The sequence below is a fragment of the Nycticebus coucang genome, chromosome 14 (genome assembly GCF_027406575.1).
Source record: "Nycticebus coucang isolate mNycCou1 chromosome 14, mNycCou1.pri, whole genome shotgun sequence".
In the NCBI taxonomy this organism is placed as follows: Eukaryota; Metazoa; Chordata; class Mammalia; order Primates; family Lorisidae; genus Nycticebus; species Nycticebus coucang.
In genome coordinates this window covers 13,997,010-14,013,804 of record NC_069793.1, presented here as the reverse complement: position 1 = coordinate 14,013,804, position 16,795 = coordinate 13,997,010, and the positions used below count along the sequence as shown (strand labels likewise).

At 40.5% G+C, this 16,795-nt stretch overlaps 1 protein-coding gene and 1 pseudogene across 1 annotated transcript in view; both read right to left on the bottom strand.

The window, feature by feature from the left end:
• Positions 1–8,105, bottom strand: part of LOC128564611 (glycine N-acyltransferase-like) — a 30,088-nt pseudogene extending 21,983 nt beyond the window's left edge.
• LOC128564612 (glycine N-acyltransferase-like) overlaps positions 3,438–16,795 on the bottom strand; it is a 42,336-nt gene continuing 28,978 nt past the window's right edge. The window contains exons 3-6 of the mRNA XM_053560096.1: positions 9,951–10,058; positions 7,997–8,123; positions 6,466–6,637; positions 3,438–6,099 (exon numbers count right to left, since the gene is read on the bottom strand). Of these exons, the coding sequence (XP_053416071.1) occupies positions 5,685–6,099; positions 6,466–6,637; positions 7,997–8,123; positions 9,951–10,058 (822 nt within the window). The 3' untranslated portion in view covers positions 3,438–5,684. The remainder of the gene's footprint in view (positions 6,100–6,465; positions 6,638–7,996; positions 8,124–9,950; positions 10,059–16,795) is intronic.

Here is a 16,795-nt window from a genome sequence, read left to right as displayed (position 1 = left end):
GGAATATTGAGAAAAAGAAGAGAGGCACAGAAAGAGGGAGACAGGAGCAATGTAGCTGTACAGTAGGATACTTTGACCCAACCTTAAAAAAACCCCAAACCTTTGGGGAGTTAGGTGGTTCTCTTGAGGTCAGCAGCTTTTTGCTATCCTGTTTGGACACAGTACCCCACTCCACCAACTAGAGAGGAAAGATAAAAATGCTAGAAATCAAACCAAACAGAAAATTTTACGGGATAAAATTGGGGAAAAAATCAAATAATAGGGGTAGAAACACTATCAAAAATGAAATTCTAATTGTTGAAAAAGGCAACAATGGGAAATTATATTTAAACTAGGAAAACAAAGAAAGAAAAGAAAGAAAAAAAAGAAAAGAAAAATCTGTAGGGAAAATATTGAAATTAAAAAACAAAACAAACAAACAAACCAAAAAATACCCCAAAACAAAGCAGTATATAGATCTTGCTGAATATTGTCTGAGCAACAGGTGATCTTTTGGGGTATGAAATGTTAATCACAATGCTGATACACCTGTATGAGATGGAGACTGGAGGCCTCTGCTGATTACTCAAACCCTGCAGTGTGGAGAACCTAAATGTCTCCTCAGTCCTCTTAAAGTGCACTTTAAACTGCTAAACTTGACTAAGCAGAAGCTCTCCCAGGAAAGCACTTGTCGCTAGGATCACTCCTGAATTGGCAATCCACTTACCACTGTGCTAAAACTGGTCTCCCTCTATGCCACTGAGGGCTAAGGCTGTAAGACATCTCAGTCTCCTTGTTTAGGCTGCTCAGTCACTAGATTACTTGCTCCCACCTGATCCTTGCTCTGTGACCCTGAGGGTGGAGCTTGCTGGGGCAGTTTTCCCACAACAGCTCCACACAGCCCACAGCCAAACACTATTAGCTCCGTCTGGCTCAGGGGCTCAGTCTGGGGCCCTAGACAATGCTTAAAGTCCTTCGCACTTTTGCCCAAGTTTTCCCAAGGTAGTTCAACTGAGTGCCAAGTCCAAAAAAACCAAAACAGCTCACAGGTAAGACCTTTCCAGTTTGCAGTCTCACTACTGCTGTACTTACAGCTGCTGGTGGGATTAGACCGAATGAACACATGCAACCATTTGCCAGTTTTACACTGCTTTTGTCTTCCTCATGGGGTCCAGAAGTCTCTTGCTGACTCCCTGTCCTCAAGGGGATGTTTATGGGCAGATCCCACCAGCCAGAGATGCTAGAGTCTTGTCTCCCCAGACTCACCATGCCCAGTAGCAAGGAAGCTGTTACTCGGCTGCCATCTTGCTCCTCCCTATACATGTATTTTTATCTGCATTTTTAACATGGGACAAAAAAAAAGTCTAAAATGTTCTATGGACAATATCATCCACTAAGTAGCTGAGCCACACTTGGAACCCAGATACATTTCTGACTTCTAGTCCTATGTTATCACCACTTTACCCAAGGCATTGAGTTTAGACATATTCACATGGAGTTACAAAGTAGCTTTCACACTCACTGCGTTATTTACAAAGTAAAATAGGAGTTACAAAGTGCTTTCACACTCACTGTGTTATTTTTTTCTCATTAAAGCCCTTGACAGAGCATTATTATTTGTCCTAAATGGGAAAGCTGTCAATTAACAGAAAAAAGTTGCTTGAGGGAGGGAGGGAGGGGGGAGGATGGGCGGAAGGAGGGTGATTGGTGGGATTACATCTTACAAGGGTACATGTGAACTTAGTAAATGTAGAATATAAATGTCTTAACACAATAACCAAGAAAATGCCAGGAATGCTATGTTAACCAGTGTGATGAAAATATGTCACATGGTCTATAAAACCAGTGTATGGTGCCCCATGATCGCATTAATGTACACAGCTATGATTTAATAATAAAATTAAATTAAAAAAAAGAAAGTTGCTAATGATGACTGAGCTATGTTAAGTAGACTTAGGACCTAGACACTCCCAGGCTTTGGGTGGATATGAGCATCCATTCTGAGATATTCTGGCTATTTCTATTCCACCTACTGTTAAGTAATAAATCACTGTGCTGATAGGATGCCCAAATAAACTCATCAGGACAGGAAAGTCTTGTTTGCATATAATGTCTTCATCTTTAAGGACACTGGATTTCTCCTTTCAAAGAGCTTTTTAGTATTTTCAGCACCCTTGAGGTTCATAAGAGGAGCAACTTGGCTGAGAGATCCAGCTCTAGGAAGAGTAAAAATCATTAAATATGGGAGAAAAGTTGGCAGGGAAATAAAGAATGAGGGCCTTCCAAGAATTCAGAGGCCTGACTCTGAGTCAACTGTCACTTCATCTGTTTCAACACTAAAGGATGCACTCAGACCAGTTAAACTAAAAGTATCTCTTTTCCCAAGCAGAGCAACATCATAGCTGGCACCACACTGGGTCACACCCAAAACCCATGGCCTGCCAGACCAGTGTGGTTCCAGAGCTCACCTAAGGCCAACAGCTACTACTGCCTGACTGCCACAGATGTTTATTCAAAGCCCAAGGCCTCTTTAGTCAGCAGGTGGTGAAGGTGGCTGGGACTTCGGTTTATCTTCCCAGGGTGGCCCACTGCCTTTTAGCCTAGGGTTGGCCTAGAAGTGCTGTCCAGGAGCAAGGGCTGGAATTAGGGGCTTCAGAGTGTGATCTGGGCTATGTTTTGCTGTGGTGAGGCTGGTACTCAACTCCAAGGCAAAGTTCCCTGTACCTTTCCCTATCCTCCCCTGGGTAGATGGAATCCCTTTCTATGCTGTGCTGCCGGGATCTAGGAAAAGGTGACTGCTGCAGCTGCAGTCATTCTGTGCTTCATCCTGAGCCTGCCGCCTCCCAGACCATACTGCACAAAGCTCACGCAAGAAATGTGGCTGCTGAGGCCACTTAATCATCTGACGGTGAAGTGAGCCAGAGTGAAGTTCTTCCCAGCAGGGCAGCAGATTTACCTCTGTCCAGGCCCTACTTGATTCTAGTGGCCTAGAATCAAGAGAGGTGGATGTTTGCTTAGTACCATAATCCACCATGAGAAGGCATCACTGAGTTCTAAAAAAAAGTCTCACAACAACTTCTGTCTCCTCCCCAAGGCACACAGATGCTCTCTGCATGCTATGCTGACTGGGGCGAAGGAGGAGTGGTGTGGGCAATGCAAGGCTGTAAACATAACCAGTTTCCATTGGCAAATAACTGTGAATACCAGGGGTGATGCATATCTCCTCCAAGGCGGTGAGCATCCTTCAGTATTTAAAAGAGTTATACATGCATATACTAAAGTTCAGAGCAGAGTTTCACCACCTCTGCTCCGTACATGCTGTTGGCTCGCTAAATTATTTGTTATGAGGTGCTGTCCTGTGTCCTGTAGGATGTTTAGCAGCTTCTCGGCTCCTACCAGGAGAAAGTTAATGTTAAGAAATGAGGGCAAGAAACAGACTACACAGCATGGGATGGCGTGTAGCAAAGTTCTTTATTCGGGGGTCTGATTTTATACACTTCTAGTCATGTACATATATCCTACATATACTTACAAAATACTACTGAATTTGCTTGTTACAGTTTTAAATCTAATTTAAAAGTATAATGGGAAATTTATTTACATTTATATTTTTAAGGTTAAATTTTATTAAAACACTGCTTCAATATTAGAAGAACCAAATACAGTTCACATGTACCATTTGTGTAATTCATAAAATGTTAGTTTGCTAAAATTACCAGAATTGCTTAGCATTTAAGAAAACGTGGATTATTATAAAAGTTTTGAGATACACAAAAATCAAGAAACATAATATCTGCACAGATGGAAAATGAAAACCCCCTAAGAACACTGGTAAGATGAGCAAGTCTAAACTTGGGCAGGTGAATCAGAAAGGATGCTGTCAACTGTGTTTCTTGGAAGTGAAGAAATGGACAACATAGTTCTCAAAACTTTTATAGTGATTTGTGCATGAATTTCATCTGGGTAGAGACCAGGGGTCATGCTAACACCCCGAAATGCACAGGTCAGGTCTCACAACAAGTCATTGTCCATTGTGTCTTTGTTGGAATATCATTGTGTCAAAGTTGACAAAGGATGGAAATTAAATCTCAGGAAGAGTTTCCTTTCTTCCTTCCTTCCTGCCTGCATTCCTTCCATCCTTCCTTTCTTTCTTTTCTTTTGGGAAAGAGAGGCAGAATCCTTTCTCAATTCCATAGCCTAATTCTAGGCTTAGCTGGAACAGAAGGGAACAGGTTCTCAATCTAGGAATCACTTTCATTCATGAGCTTTCCCTCATGCTCAGTCAGTGCTGGCTGCAAGTTCTTTTTCTCTTGACATGTTGGGACAGGAAACTGTTCTAGCTAACCTGTTCCAGCCTGCAAGAATATCTATCTCACTGTTCCTCACTGATAGACAACTCTTTCATGAGGTGATTATTTGAATGTTTGTTTACCCCCAGTATTCATGTTGAAACTTACTCCCCAGTGCAACAGTATTCAGAGGTAGGGCCTTCAGGAGCTAAGTAGGCCAGAAGGACTCCTCTTTAATAGCTGGGACTAATGTTTTATAAAATAGACAGAAAGACCTAGCTTTTTGTTTGTTTGCCCTTGTGGCATGTGAGGATACAGCAAACGTCCTTTCCAGTGGAACAGCAAAAAAGCATCATCGTGAAGCAGAGGCTGGACCCTCTCCAGACACTGCAAACCTGCTGGTACCTTGACCTTGGACTTCCACCCGCCAGAAGCATAAGATATCAATGTCTATTCTTTATAAATTACCCAATCCCAGGTATCTTGTTGTAGCAGCAGAATCACACTAAGGCAAGTAATATGCTGAAGTCAGGTGGAACAGCAGTTACTCAGGCCTCCCTTCTCTGCCCTCAACTCACGTCTGTCCTCAATAAATATCCATCTCTCTGGGTCTGGGTGTGCATACCTTCCCTCTTTCATGTGCTCACCCCATGCTCTCCATGCTCCCCATCATGAATCACTAGGCTTAAAGAAACACATTCAGAATCGTGTGCATCAAACACCAAAATCTCAGTATTGTTTGGGGTTTATGGTAGGTTTAAGAAGTTCAGCATTTAAAGCATTGTGGAATAATTTTTCCTGGAGTAGGAGCTGGAAGGGGACAGAATAATATAAGTTGGTCCTTTCCCTAATAACTCTCCCTGCTATATCATGTTTACTGTGTTTTACCTAATATCTTATATATCTTGTTATATAATATAGTTAATATACCTGAAAAGCATCAATCTCAGGAGAGAATAACCTCTAAAGACCTAATGAAGGAAGTGCACTTGTTCATCAATAAGAGAAAGGCTAGAGAAAGGAATAAGTCATAGTGGTCAGAAAATATTATTCACCGCCTCCCAAGTTTCACTCCCCCACCAAAAACTGGTAAGGATCTCTCAGCCGATAATCTAGGAGTTCCACTAGAAGTAACTTAGAGCAAGGTGTAGCAGATGAAGAAGTGTCACAGATATCTTGGAAGTATGGGAGCTAAACTATGTAGTGTGTGAGGACTGGGCCTAGCTCTCCACTGAGAAACATTTTAATGCAGGGACCAGGTGATCCTTTTGACCACACACTGCTTCCCTAGAGTCCAGATAGTGCCCACACCTTTCTCATGGATTATGATTTATCTCTCATGGATTATGATTTATCTCTTCATCCACCTCCCACCTCTCTAAATATATACCAAGGTCCACCTAAAACTGTCCATGTTCAAAGCTTGGTTCCCAAGGGCACACAGTTCCACTGGTTCCAACCTCCTGCAATGGGGATATAATGCAGATTCTGAGCCATTTTTTGCATAGCTTCATTTTTCTTATCTGTGTGAGAATAGATTGGAAAACCGAGTTTGTGCATCGTCTGGAACTGGGAATAGATGACGTAGGAGATGAGGCCATGGACCCGGTACTGTGGCACAGTGCCTGCCATCCTCATCTCTCCAGTCTGGTCCATTAGGATCCAGGACACAAGTGTCCCCTCGGGCCCTAGTAGACAGGTGTTGGGGAATGTCTGGATGCAGCGCTCAATGAATTTCTGGCTTCTCTCATTGCCTCCAAAAGACCAAAACTTATTCACCAAGGTGGCATGGGTAGCATCCAGGGATGAGATTTTAAAGACCTCTTTATTGCTATAAATGATAGCAAAAGAAAATGACATTCTTGAGTATGAAGGTTTATATTTTTCTTACCTCTGTTGTTTCAAGAGACAGAGAAGACTGAGGGAATTGTGAATGCAACATCTTAGATTATGAATGAGTTTGTGATGATGGAGGAATGAAATAAAGGCCAGTGTTGTTAGGGGAAGTGAACAGGAAGTGCAGGAAAGGTGCAGGTGGGAGCCAGAGAGCAGATTTATTCCAGCTGAGAAGGGAAATGATGGAATCTTTTAAGATTCCATGATGGAATCTCCTGTTTTGTAGATCACTGATTATAGAAAGATCAGATTGAAAATAGGGAAGTGTTGAGTGTCGTAGATTGACTTTTATCCAACTCACATGGGCTTGGGCTTGCCACCACTGGGTGATAAAGTTTGTGTATCCATCAGGAAAGGAGCCAGTTTCTTGGCTGTCTCGGACTTTACATAGAGAATGCATTGTGTTTGTTTGACTTTAAAAGATTTAGTGGCTGCAAGATTTTCTATCACCTCATTCAGGCTGGGATGTGAACCTAGATGGGATCATAAGGAGAGATGTCATGGTTTGGATATATACATGGGAGAAGCAGTCCGGTGGAGTAGAAAGTGTCTGAATTTAGATTCATAAACCCTTGGTTCTGGGCCTGGTGCTGCTGCTGTGTGACCTGAGTCATGTAGTCAAGATTTGTGTAACTGCTTCCTGTTTTACTTAAGTCTAGATATGCCTAGAGATGAATTTGGCCATGGTCATGTCATTAGTGGCAATGAAAAATACAAAGTATTTAGGGCTACACAATCATGTAAGTTTGATAATGAAAGGAACTGAGTTTTTAAAAAGTGGAAGCCATCGTCTCCTGAACTTTGCTTTTATGTGATAGACTATAGCATTAATGACTCACAATTTGTCCTGGTGTCCGTTCTTTGGCACAGTCCCCTCTTGCACTATGTCTGACCTTGGCCATGTGACTTGCTTTCATTAAGGGAAAGAGCAAATTTAATGTGAAGAGTCTTAACATTTCTTACACTTTGGGCTTTCCCTGTCCCCCCCTCCCCTCCACGTTTACCTTAAGACCATAAAATAGGCCTAGGTTACCCTGCTGGAAACATGTGCTTCTCTGATGCTGTCACTAAGTCACCCACTGGCACTACTGACCAGCCAGAACCATCATTCAGGCACATGAGTGATGCTGTGTTAGTGCAACCAGCCATACTCTATCTATGAATTTATTTCAGCCCTATGAATAAAGCCAGATGAAACCAGCAGAAAGACCGACTTGCAGGGCCCAGCACAAATGTTTAATTTAGAGAATTATGAGGTCTGCTGTGCAGCCAAAGTAAACTGACACATTCAGGTATTAGGCCAAGTTTTTCCTATCCAAACTTTTATTTGGTCTTTCTAGTACTGTAAGATTTAGGGACCATTTTATCCTCATTTCTATATGTAAGGAATGTGATTTCAGGGAGAGTAAGTCAATTGTCTAGGATGACACAGCGAGTAATCTGTAGATGTGGTCCTAGGGAGTCTGACTCCAGTAGGCATGCTGTTACCATGGCAGTTGTCTTTGGAGACCTGGGAGCTGTTATAAGCACATGAGCTATCACTCTGAACCCAGGAATAGAAGGCCAGGCTCTACTCTGGAACCCGATCTCCCTAAGTGTTCTTAGGTACAACTGCACAATATGTCATAAATCCTTCTCAACAATAAATTACACCTTGGTTTCCAACATGAAACCTATTCCTTGCCACCTGTAAGGATTGAGTTTTTAATCCCCTTTGCAGGTATGGTTTTCACTGTGTCAAAAAATCAACAGCTTAGGAGACGTACAAGTCAAGTGAAGACTTGCTTAGAACACAGAAGTGAGTCAGCACACAAACCATTTCTCTTACTTACTTTGAATTTGTAAATGCTGCTTCCAATTGATGACTTCTGGTGAACCAAGGAATTTCTGACAGTTTTGGATATCTTTGGAGAAGATTTGATAGGTATTGGTATAGTGATCAAGGTCATCTACCATATTCTGTTATTGTTGGGAAAAGGAGAATAAAACACATTATTTTATGATTGTGATGCTTTTTTTTTTAAGAACTCCATTATATTGTGATATATTTAAGTAATAAAGTATAAGTTTTTGTATATTATAGATATTTCTGAATCATTTAATTCATGAGATAAAGATCTGAAGTTTAACCATTCACCTTTTTATGGAAAATTCTAGAATAATACTGTTCTTTATGCTTACATTGCCTTAAAAGTTCCAATTAAAGACAGATTTCTTTAGAAAGCATTCTATAGCTTCCTCTTCCTCTAAAGGAAGAATAAATTAACAACGATCAAGGGTATGCTTTTATTTAAGGAGTAAGTTTTACTACAGTTGGAATACTTGCAGAGCACACAAACTATGAACATGATAGTGTGAAACAGATACTCTGGATTAAAATATCATCAATATGTAATGAAACCAAAAAAGATGAAAACCAATTAGGAATGCTTTTGGTAAAAAAAAACTATGGTTAAACATATTGTAATTTCAGAACGGAAAAAAGTCATTTTTTCACATAGATTTCCTTAAATTATTTAAAAGCTGATGCATTTATTTAGAGGAAGAAGGCTGGGGAATATATTGTCACAACTAATATAAAATCAGAAATTTTTAAAATAGTTGGAAAACATTGCACAAAAACACACTCAAGTGAGCAATGATATTGACTAATTTTGTTGCTTAAAATCACAATCAAAAGAAACACAATTTTATGTGTTTAGTTTTTCTTGTTAATGTAAACTTCTTACTGTTCTATATTGTTCATTTATTATTTTACCTTTGATTGTTGAATAAAAGCGTATATGTATTTTCCAAACACAGTAGGTTGTATTACCGTATGTATACATTCTGAGATAGCTACATTGAGCAAATCAACATATTCTCTGGAGGACATTATGCCAGACTCAGAAGTCAAAGTCCACATACTTTCACTTGAATGGGGAGTGGAACACAAGTTGTACTAATAGAAGGAAAGATTACAATGGTGATTACCAGGGGCTGGGTTTTTAAGGAGAATAGGTTTATGGAGAACATGTGAGTAACATATATAAAGTTTTAGTTAGACAGGAGGATTTCAAGAGAAATATTGTGCAACATGGTGATTTTTATTAACAATGTACTGTAGTCTTGAAAATTACTAAGAGAATAGATTTTAAGTGTTCTTACCATGCAAAAGATGAACATATAATGTTTAAATTAGTGATTTTAAAATAACTTTATATTAAAGGCACAATATTTGTTTTTTGATGTTCCAAAATAAGCTTATAAATTTTTACCTTGAAAGCATTAGATATTTCACTAACTTACAAGTCATTCCTCAAATGTATATGGAAATTCTACCATTATAATTTTGTTATTATAATTTTTGTTATTTATTTAGTTACTGGAAGTCATTATTCTGTTTTACATATTTGTATTTTTGTCCTTGATATTTTCTTTGGTTAGAGTGTCCGTGTTTTCTTGTCATCCTGACAAAAACATATTTACCTACAAAAATCTAGTTCAGATGAACTCTCCACCAAGACATACCTTTACCTGGCAACCTCCACCTTCTACTCCATAGTTTAATCAGGTGTCACTTGGGTTATTCTTGTCTCTTGGACATCTTCTGTCATTCCATACTTTATACCAAGTTGTGATTTGGCTGTCTATCTTCAATACTCTAAGCTTCTTGAGGACAGAGACTTGTTGACCATCACTAGGATTTATTTCTGTGTGCCTTGGTTCTAATACATATCCAAGCACATGGCAGCCTAAAGCAAATATGAACATAAAAGACTATTCACTCTGCACCTGGTACATTACCTGCTCCTGAGGACGGACAACCACTGTGTTAAAATCAGGCCACTTGTCCACCAAAGCCATTAGCTTGAATGGGTTTCTCTGCCTTATGTGGAAGACGGTCCCATAAACCTACAAAATTCCAACGAAGTGAGAGGGTCAGCTTAGAGGTAAGGGTGGCAAAAGTGCAGTTTGATCAGGGTAATAATTATTTCTATAAAATTATGACATACACCCTAATATTCCGAAATTAAAAATAAACATATATACAAAAAAGTCCATGGGTGGGCGGTGCCTGTGGCTCAGTGGGTAGTGTGCTGGCCCCACATACCGAGGGTGGCAGGTTTGAACCTGGCTCTGGCCAAAGTACAACAAAAAAATAGCCAGACATTGCGGTGGGCACCGATAGTCCCAGCTACACAGGAGGCTGAGGCAAGAGAATCGCCTAAACCCAAGAGCTGGAGGTTGCTATGAGTTGTGACTCCATGGCACCCTACCGAGGGCGATAAAGTGAGACTCTGACTAAAAAAAAAAAAAAAATCCATTGGTAAGGTCTGGCCCTGACCACCCCACCACCCCTTGTACACTGTTAAGGCTACTGCTAAGGATGATGCTAACGGGCTGCTGGCTCTGGGAGAATTACAACCGAGAATTTGAAGCCATGTTTTGGATTCTTGAATTTCTCTTCTCCAATCTTCTAAGTACAAGAAGGCTTTTTTTTTTTAAATAAACTTCATTAGATGTTATGGTATGGATCATGTAAGCCTATGTAATAAGAGATAATCTCTGTCCTGGAGAGTTCATAATCAAAGGTTTCAGAATAAATTATTTAAATGATTTCTGAAAAAAATTCATGACATTTTGCTATAGAAAAGAGTCAATTAGAGAATCTAGTTCAAACAAACTTCATGAATTACGTTTTTATATTTCTTTCCTCGAAGGAGAAGACCTTTTTCTGTCCATCAGATATAAATCATACATGTGTGTAATAAAATTCAAACCAATAAATTTATCATTTTATAAACACTATTCTTTATTGTAGGGTTTAATATCTTTTCCCAGACTTTCTCTATTCGTACACATAGACACACACGATTTCACAAAAATAAAAGTACTGACACATGGTATTTTTCCCTGCTGAACATATTTGTGAGCTGATTTCTGTATTCATCACCATAAAAATTAATTTTCAATTATTCTTACTGGCTGAATAGAAGTCCATTCTATGAATGGGCCATAGTTCATGTAGTCATTTGCTAATTGATGGCTGTTACTGCTATTTTCAACTTTTCAGTTAAACAAATCATTTTTCATTGAAGAGCTTTCATAGGAATCTTTGCATAGGTACCTGATCTTTTCTTAAAATGTCCATCCAGAATGGTACATGCTGCTTCAAATGTTATATACACATTTAAAACCCTTTAATATGGACAGACCACTGTGGCAGCGCCACAATGGCAGCGGAGATGAGTGTGGCCACTGTCGGGTCAGCAGTGGCAGCAGCAGCAGTGGACCTCCCAGGTCCCCTCAGCCATGCCTCGGTGCTCCTGCCACCTCAGTCTGGTGGCTACCAGGCCCCGCTACCAGGCCCTGCTCCCTGGCTGGGTGGCCACAGCCATGTCGCGGGGGCAGAGGAGGTGACCCGGCTCCCGGAGACCACCTACCAGTTCCTCTCACAGCACACCAGTCGAAAATCACTGCTCTAGACTGCGACCCGTGATCGGTGCCCGCCGGGACCTCAGGAAGAGCTGCGCTGCGGGCCGCGATCAGCACCCTCTGGAAGGGACCTCAGGAAGAGCTGTGCTGCGGGCCGCGATCAGCACCCTCTGGAAGAACTGCGCCGCGACCCTCGATAGGCACCCGCCCGGATCCTGGTAGGATCTTGGTAAGTGCTGGCCATGACCCGCAATCAGCACCTGCCTGGAAACGGTAAGAGCTGTGCCGGGACACGTGACCAGCACCCTCTGGACCTCCGTACGAGCTGAGCCATGCACCTGCCAGGACCCTGGTAAGAACTGCTCCGTGACCCGCTATAACCTGTGCCTGCCCGGACTTCTGTAAGAGTGGTGACACACCTGCTGCCCTCCAGGCCTACGCAGGCCCTAACCAGGAACTCCGGGAGCCGTGCAACCATGCATTCTCCCTCCTGTACCCTCCTTGCCTCCACACTGGCCCACTGGTCTGGCCAGAGACTCTGGTAGCCACGTGCCCTCCCTGCCTCTGTGAGGTGCCCTTCTGGCTAGAGACTGCTGGAGCCTTGGGCCCTCTATGCCAAAGTCACTGGGGACCAGGCACTCCCAGAACCATGTGCAAACCTCCCCCCTCCCGCCACCACAAGGCTGGATCCAGGTGTGTCACACTCCAGAGCTGTTGCCACAAGCAGAACTCCCTGGCTGGGGCAGCCCCAGAGGAGGTACACAGGGTAACTCCCTACAAAGATCCAGCAACAATAGAGTGATCCCACTGAGGTCTAATCTTGGAGAGACACCTCCCCAACTCTGAAGACGGCCAGAGGCAACAGGTGAAAAACAATCATGAGGTGAAATCAATGGAAATACTCCGGCAATATGAATAATCAGAGTAGATCAACTCCCCCAAGGATCAATGGGGCAGACACAGCACAAGATCTCATGCACAAACAAATAGCTGAGATGTCAGAAATCAAATTCAAATCTGGATAGCAAATAAGATCGAATTAGAATTCCAAGCAGTAACCCAAAAGATGTCTCAAGAATTCAACAAATTCAAAGACCAAAATGACCAAAGATTTTGACACATTGAGACAAGAGTTGCAGCCCTCAAAGATCTGAGAAACACAGTAGAATCCCTCAGTAACAGAATGGAGCAAGCAGAAGAAAGGATTTCTGACATTGAAGACAAAGGTTTCAAACACTCCCAAACTCTCAAAAAGGAAGAGAAATGGAGGGAAAAAACAGATCATTCTCTCAGAGAGCTCTGGGATAATCTGAAGAAAACTAATATTCATCTTATAGGGATCCCCTAAAGCAATGAAGTGGCTTCACAAGGCACAGAGATTATGAAAGAGAACTTTCCCGACATGCCAAGAGATTCTGAAATTCAGATAGCAGACAGTTTCAGAACTCCAGCAGGACTCAACCCAAATAAGACATCCCCCAGACACATCATAATCAATTTTACTAAAGTTAATATGAAGGAGAAAATTCTGAAAGCAGCCAGACGAAAGAAAACCATTACCTACAAGGGGAAGAAAATTAGAATAACTGCAGACCTCTCTGTTGAAACCTTTCAAGCTAGAAGAGGATGGTCATCGACTTTTAATCTCCTAAAACAAAATAACTTTCAACCCAGGATCTTGTATCCAGCTAAACTGAGTTTCATTTATGATGGAGAAATTAAAGACTTCAATGACATTCACATGTTGAAAAATTTGCCATAACTAAACCAGCTCTCCAGGATATTCTCAGACCTATCCTCCATAAAGACCAGCATAATCCTCCACCACAAAAGTAAACCCACCCAGAAAATTTTGATCAAATTCCAACTTCCACAGTCGCAAAAGGATTAAAAATGTCCACTGGATTCTCGAAAGGCTTATCAATATTCTCAATTAATGTGAATGGTTTAAATTGTCCTCTAAAGAGGCACAGGTTGGCTGACTGGATACAAAAACTCAAGCCAGATATCTGCTGCATACAAGAATGTCACATTACATTAAAAGACAAATATAGACTCAAGGTGAAGGGATGGTCATCTATACTCCAGGCAAATGGAAAGCAGGCATTGCAATCCTATTCACAGATGCCATAGGCTTTAAACCAACCAAAATAAGGTAGGATAATGATGGACACTTCATATTTGTTAAAGGTAATACTCAATATGATGAGATTTTAATTATTAATATTTATTCACCCAACCAGAATGCACCTCAATTTATAAGAGAAACTCTAACAGACATGAGCAACTTGATTTCCACCAGTTCCATGGTAGTTGGAGATTTTAACACCCCTGTAGCAGTGCTGGATAGATCCTCCAAAAAGAAGCTAAGCAAAGAAATTTTAGATTTAAACTTAACCATTCAACATCTGGACTTAATAGATATCTACACAACATTTCATCCCAACAAAACTGAATTCACATTCTTCCATCAGCCCACGGAACATACTCCAAAATCGAACACATCCTAGGCCACAAATCTAACCTCAGCAAATTAAAAAAAATAGAAATCATTCCTTGCATCTTTTCAGACAATCATGGAATAAAAGTTGAACTAAATAACAACAGGAATCTGCATACCCATACAAAAACATGGAAGCTAAATAACCTTATGCTGAAGGATAGATGGGTTATAGACGAGATTAAGAAGGAAATCGCCAAATTTTTGGAGCAAAACAACAATGAAGACACGAACTACCAGAACCTCTGGGATACTGCAAAGGCAGTTCTAAGAGGGAAATTTATAGCACTGCAAGCCTTCCTCAAGAAAATGTAAAGAGAGGAAGTTAATAACTTAATGGGAAATCTCAAGCAACTGGAGGAGGAAGAACATTCCAACTCCAAACCCAGCAGAAGAAAAGAAATAACCAAAATCAGAGCAGAATTAAATGAAATTGAAAACAAAAGAATTATACAACAGATCAATAAATCCAAAAGTTGATTTTTTGAAAAGATCAATAAAATAGATAAACTTTTGGCCAAACTAACCAGGAAAAAAAGAGTAAAATCTCTAATTTCATCAATCAGAAATGGTAATGATAAAATAACAACAGACCCCTCAGAAATTCAAAAAATCCTTAATGAATATTACAAGAAACTTTACTCTCAGAAATATGAAAATCTGAAAGAATTCGACCAATACTTGGAAGTACACCACCTACCAAGACTTAGCCAGAATGAAGTGGAAATGTTGAAAAGGCCTATATCAAGTTCTGAAATAGCATCAACTATACAAAATCTCCCTAAAAAGAAAAGCGCAGGACCAGATGGCTTTATGTCAGAATTCTACCAAACCTTTAAAGAAAAACTAGTACCTGTATTACTAAACCTCTTCCAAAATATAGAAAAAGAAGGAACACTACCGAACATGAAGCAAACATCACCTGATCCCTAAACCAGGGAAAGACCCAACAAGAAAAGACAATTATAGACCAATATAACTAATGAATATTGATGCAAAAATACTCAATAAGATCCTAACAAACAGGATCCAACAATACATCAAAAAAATTACACACCATGACCAAGTGGGATTTATCCCAGGGTCTCAAGGCTGGTTCAATATACGTAAATCTATAAATGTAATTCAGCACATAAACAAACTAAAAAATAAAGACCATGTGATTCTCTCAATTGATGCAGAAAAAGCTTTTGACAATATCCAGCATCCCTTCATGGTCAGAATACTTAAGAAAATTGGTATAGAAGGGACATTTCTTAAACTAATAGAGGCCATCTACAGCAAACCCACAGCCAATATCGTATTGAATGGAGTTAAATTGAAATTATTTCCACTCAGATCAGGAACCAGGCAAGGTTGCCGATTGTCTCCATTGCTCTTTAACATTGTAATGGAAGTTTTAGCCATTGCAATTAGGGAAGAAAAGGTGATCAAGGGTATCCACATAGGGTCAGAAGAGATCAAACTGTCACTCTTTGCAGATGACATGATCATATATCTGGAAAACACTGGGGATTCTACTACAAAACTTTTAGAAGTGATCAAAGAAAGGGCGGTGCGGTGCCTGTGGCTCAGTTGGTAAGGCGCCGGCCCCATACACAGAGGGTGGCGGGTTCAAACCCGGCCCCGGCTGAACTGCAACCAAAAAATAGCTGGGCGTTGTGGTGGGCGCCTGTAGTCCCAGCTACTGGGGAGGCTGAGGCAAGAGAATCGCTTAAGCCCAGGAGTTGGAAGTTGCTGTAAGCTGTGTGATGCCATGGCACTCTACCAAGGGCCATAAAGTGAGACTCTGTCTCTACAAAAAAAACAAACAACAACAATAAAAAAAAACAGACCTCAAGAAGTGATCAAGGAATACAGCAATGTCTCAGGCTACAAAATCAACACCCATAAATCTGTAGCCTTTATTTATACCAACAATAGCCAAGCTGACAGTCAAGGACTCTATTCCTTTCACAGTAGTGCCAAAGAAGATGAAATATTTGTGAGTTTATCCTACAAAGGATGTGAAAGATCTCTATAAAGAGAACTATGATATCTACTTCTCTGTTTTTGTGCCAATACCATGCTGTTTTGATCACTATCGATTTGTAGTAAAGTCTGAGGTCTGGTAGTGTGATTCCTCCTGTTCTGTTTTTATTTCTGAGTAATGTCTTGGCTATTCGAGGTTTTTTCTGATTCCATATAAAACGAAGTAATGTTTTTTCAAGATCTTTAAAATATGACAGTGGAGCTTTAATAGGGAGTGCGTTGAAATTATATATTGCTTTGGGTAGTATGGACATTTTGATAATGTTGATTCTTCCTAGCCATGAGCATGGTATGTTTTTCCATTTGTTAACATTTTCAGCTATTACTTTTCTTAGAGTTTCATAGTTCTCTTTATAGAGATCTTTCACGTCTTTTGTTAGGTAAATTCCCAAATATTTCATCTTCTTTGGCACTACTGTGAATGGGATAGAGTCCTTAACTGCTTTTTCAATTTGACTGTTGTTGGTGTATATAAAGGCTACCGATTTATGAATGTTGATTTTGTAACCTGAGACGCTGCTGTATTCCTTGATCACTTCTAGGAGTTTTGTAGTAGAGTCCCTAGTGTTTTCCAGATACACAATCATATCATCTGCGAAGAGCGAGAGTTTGATCTCTTCTGACCCTATATGGATACCCTTGATCGCCTTTTCTTCCCTAATTGCGGTGGCTAAAACTTCCA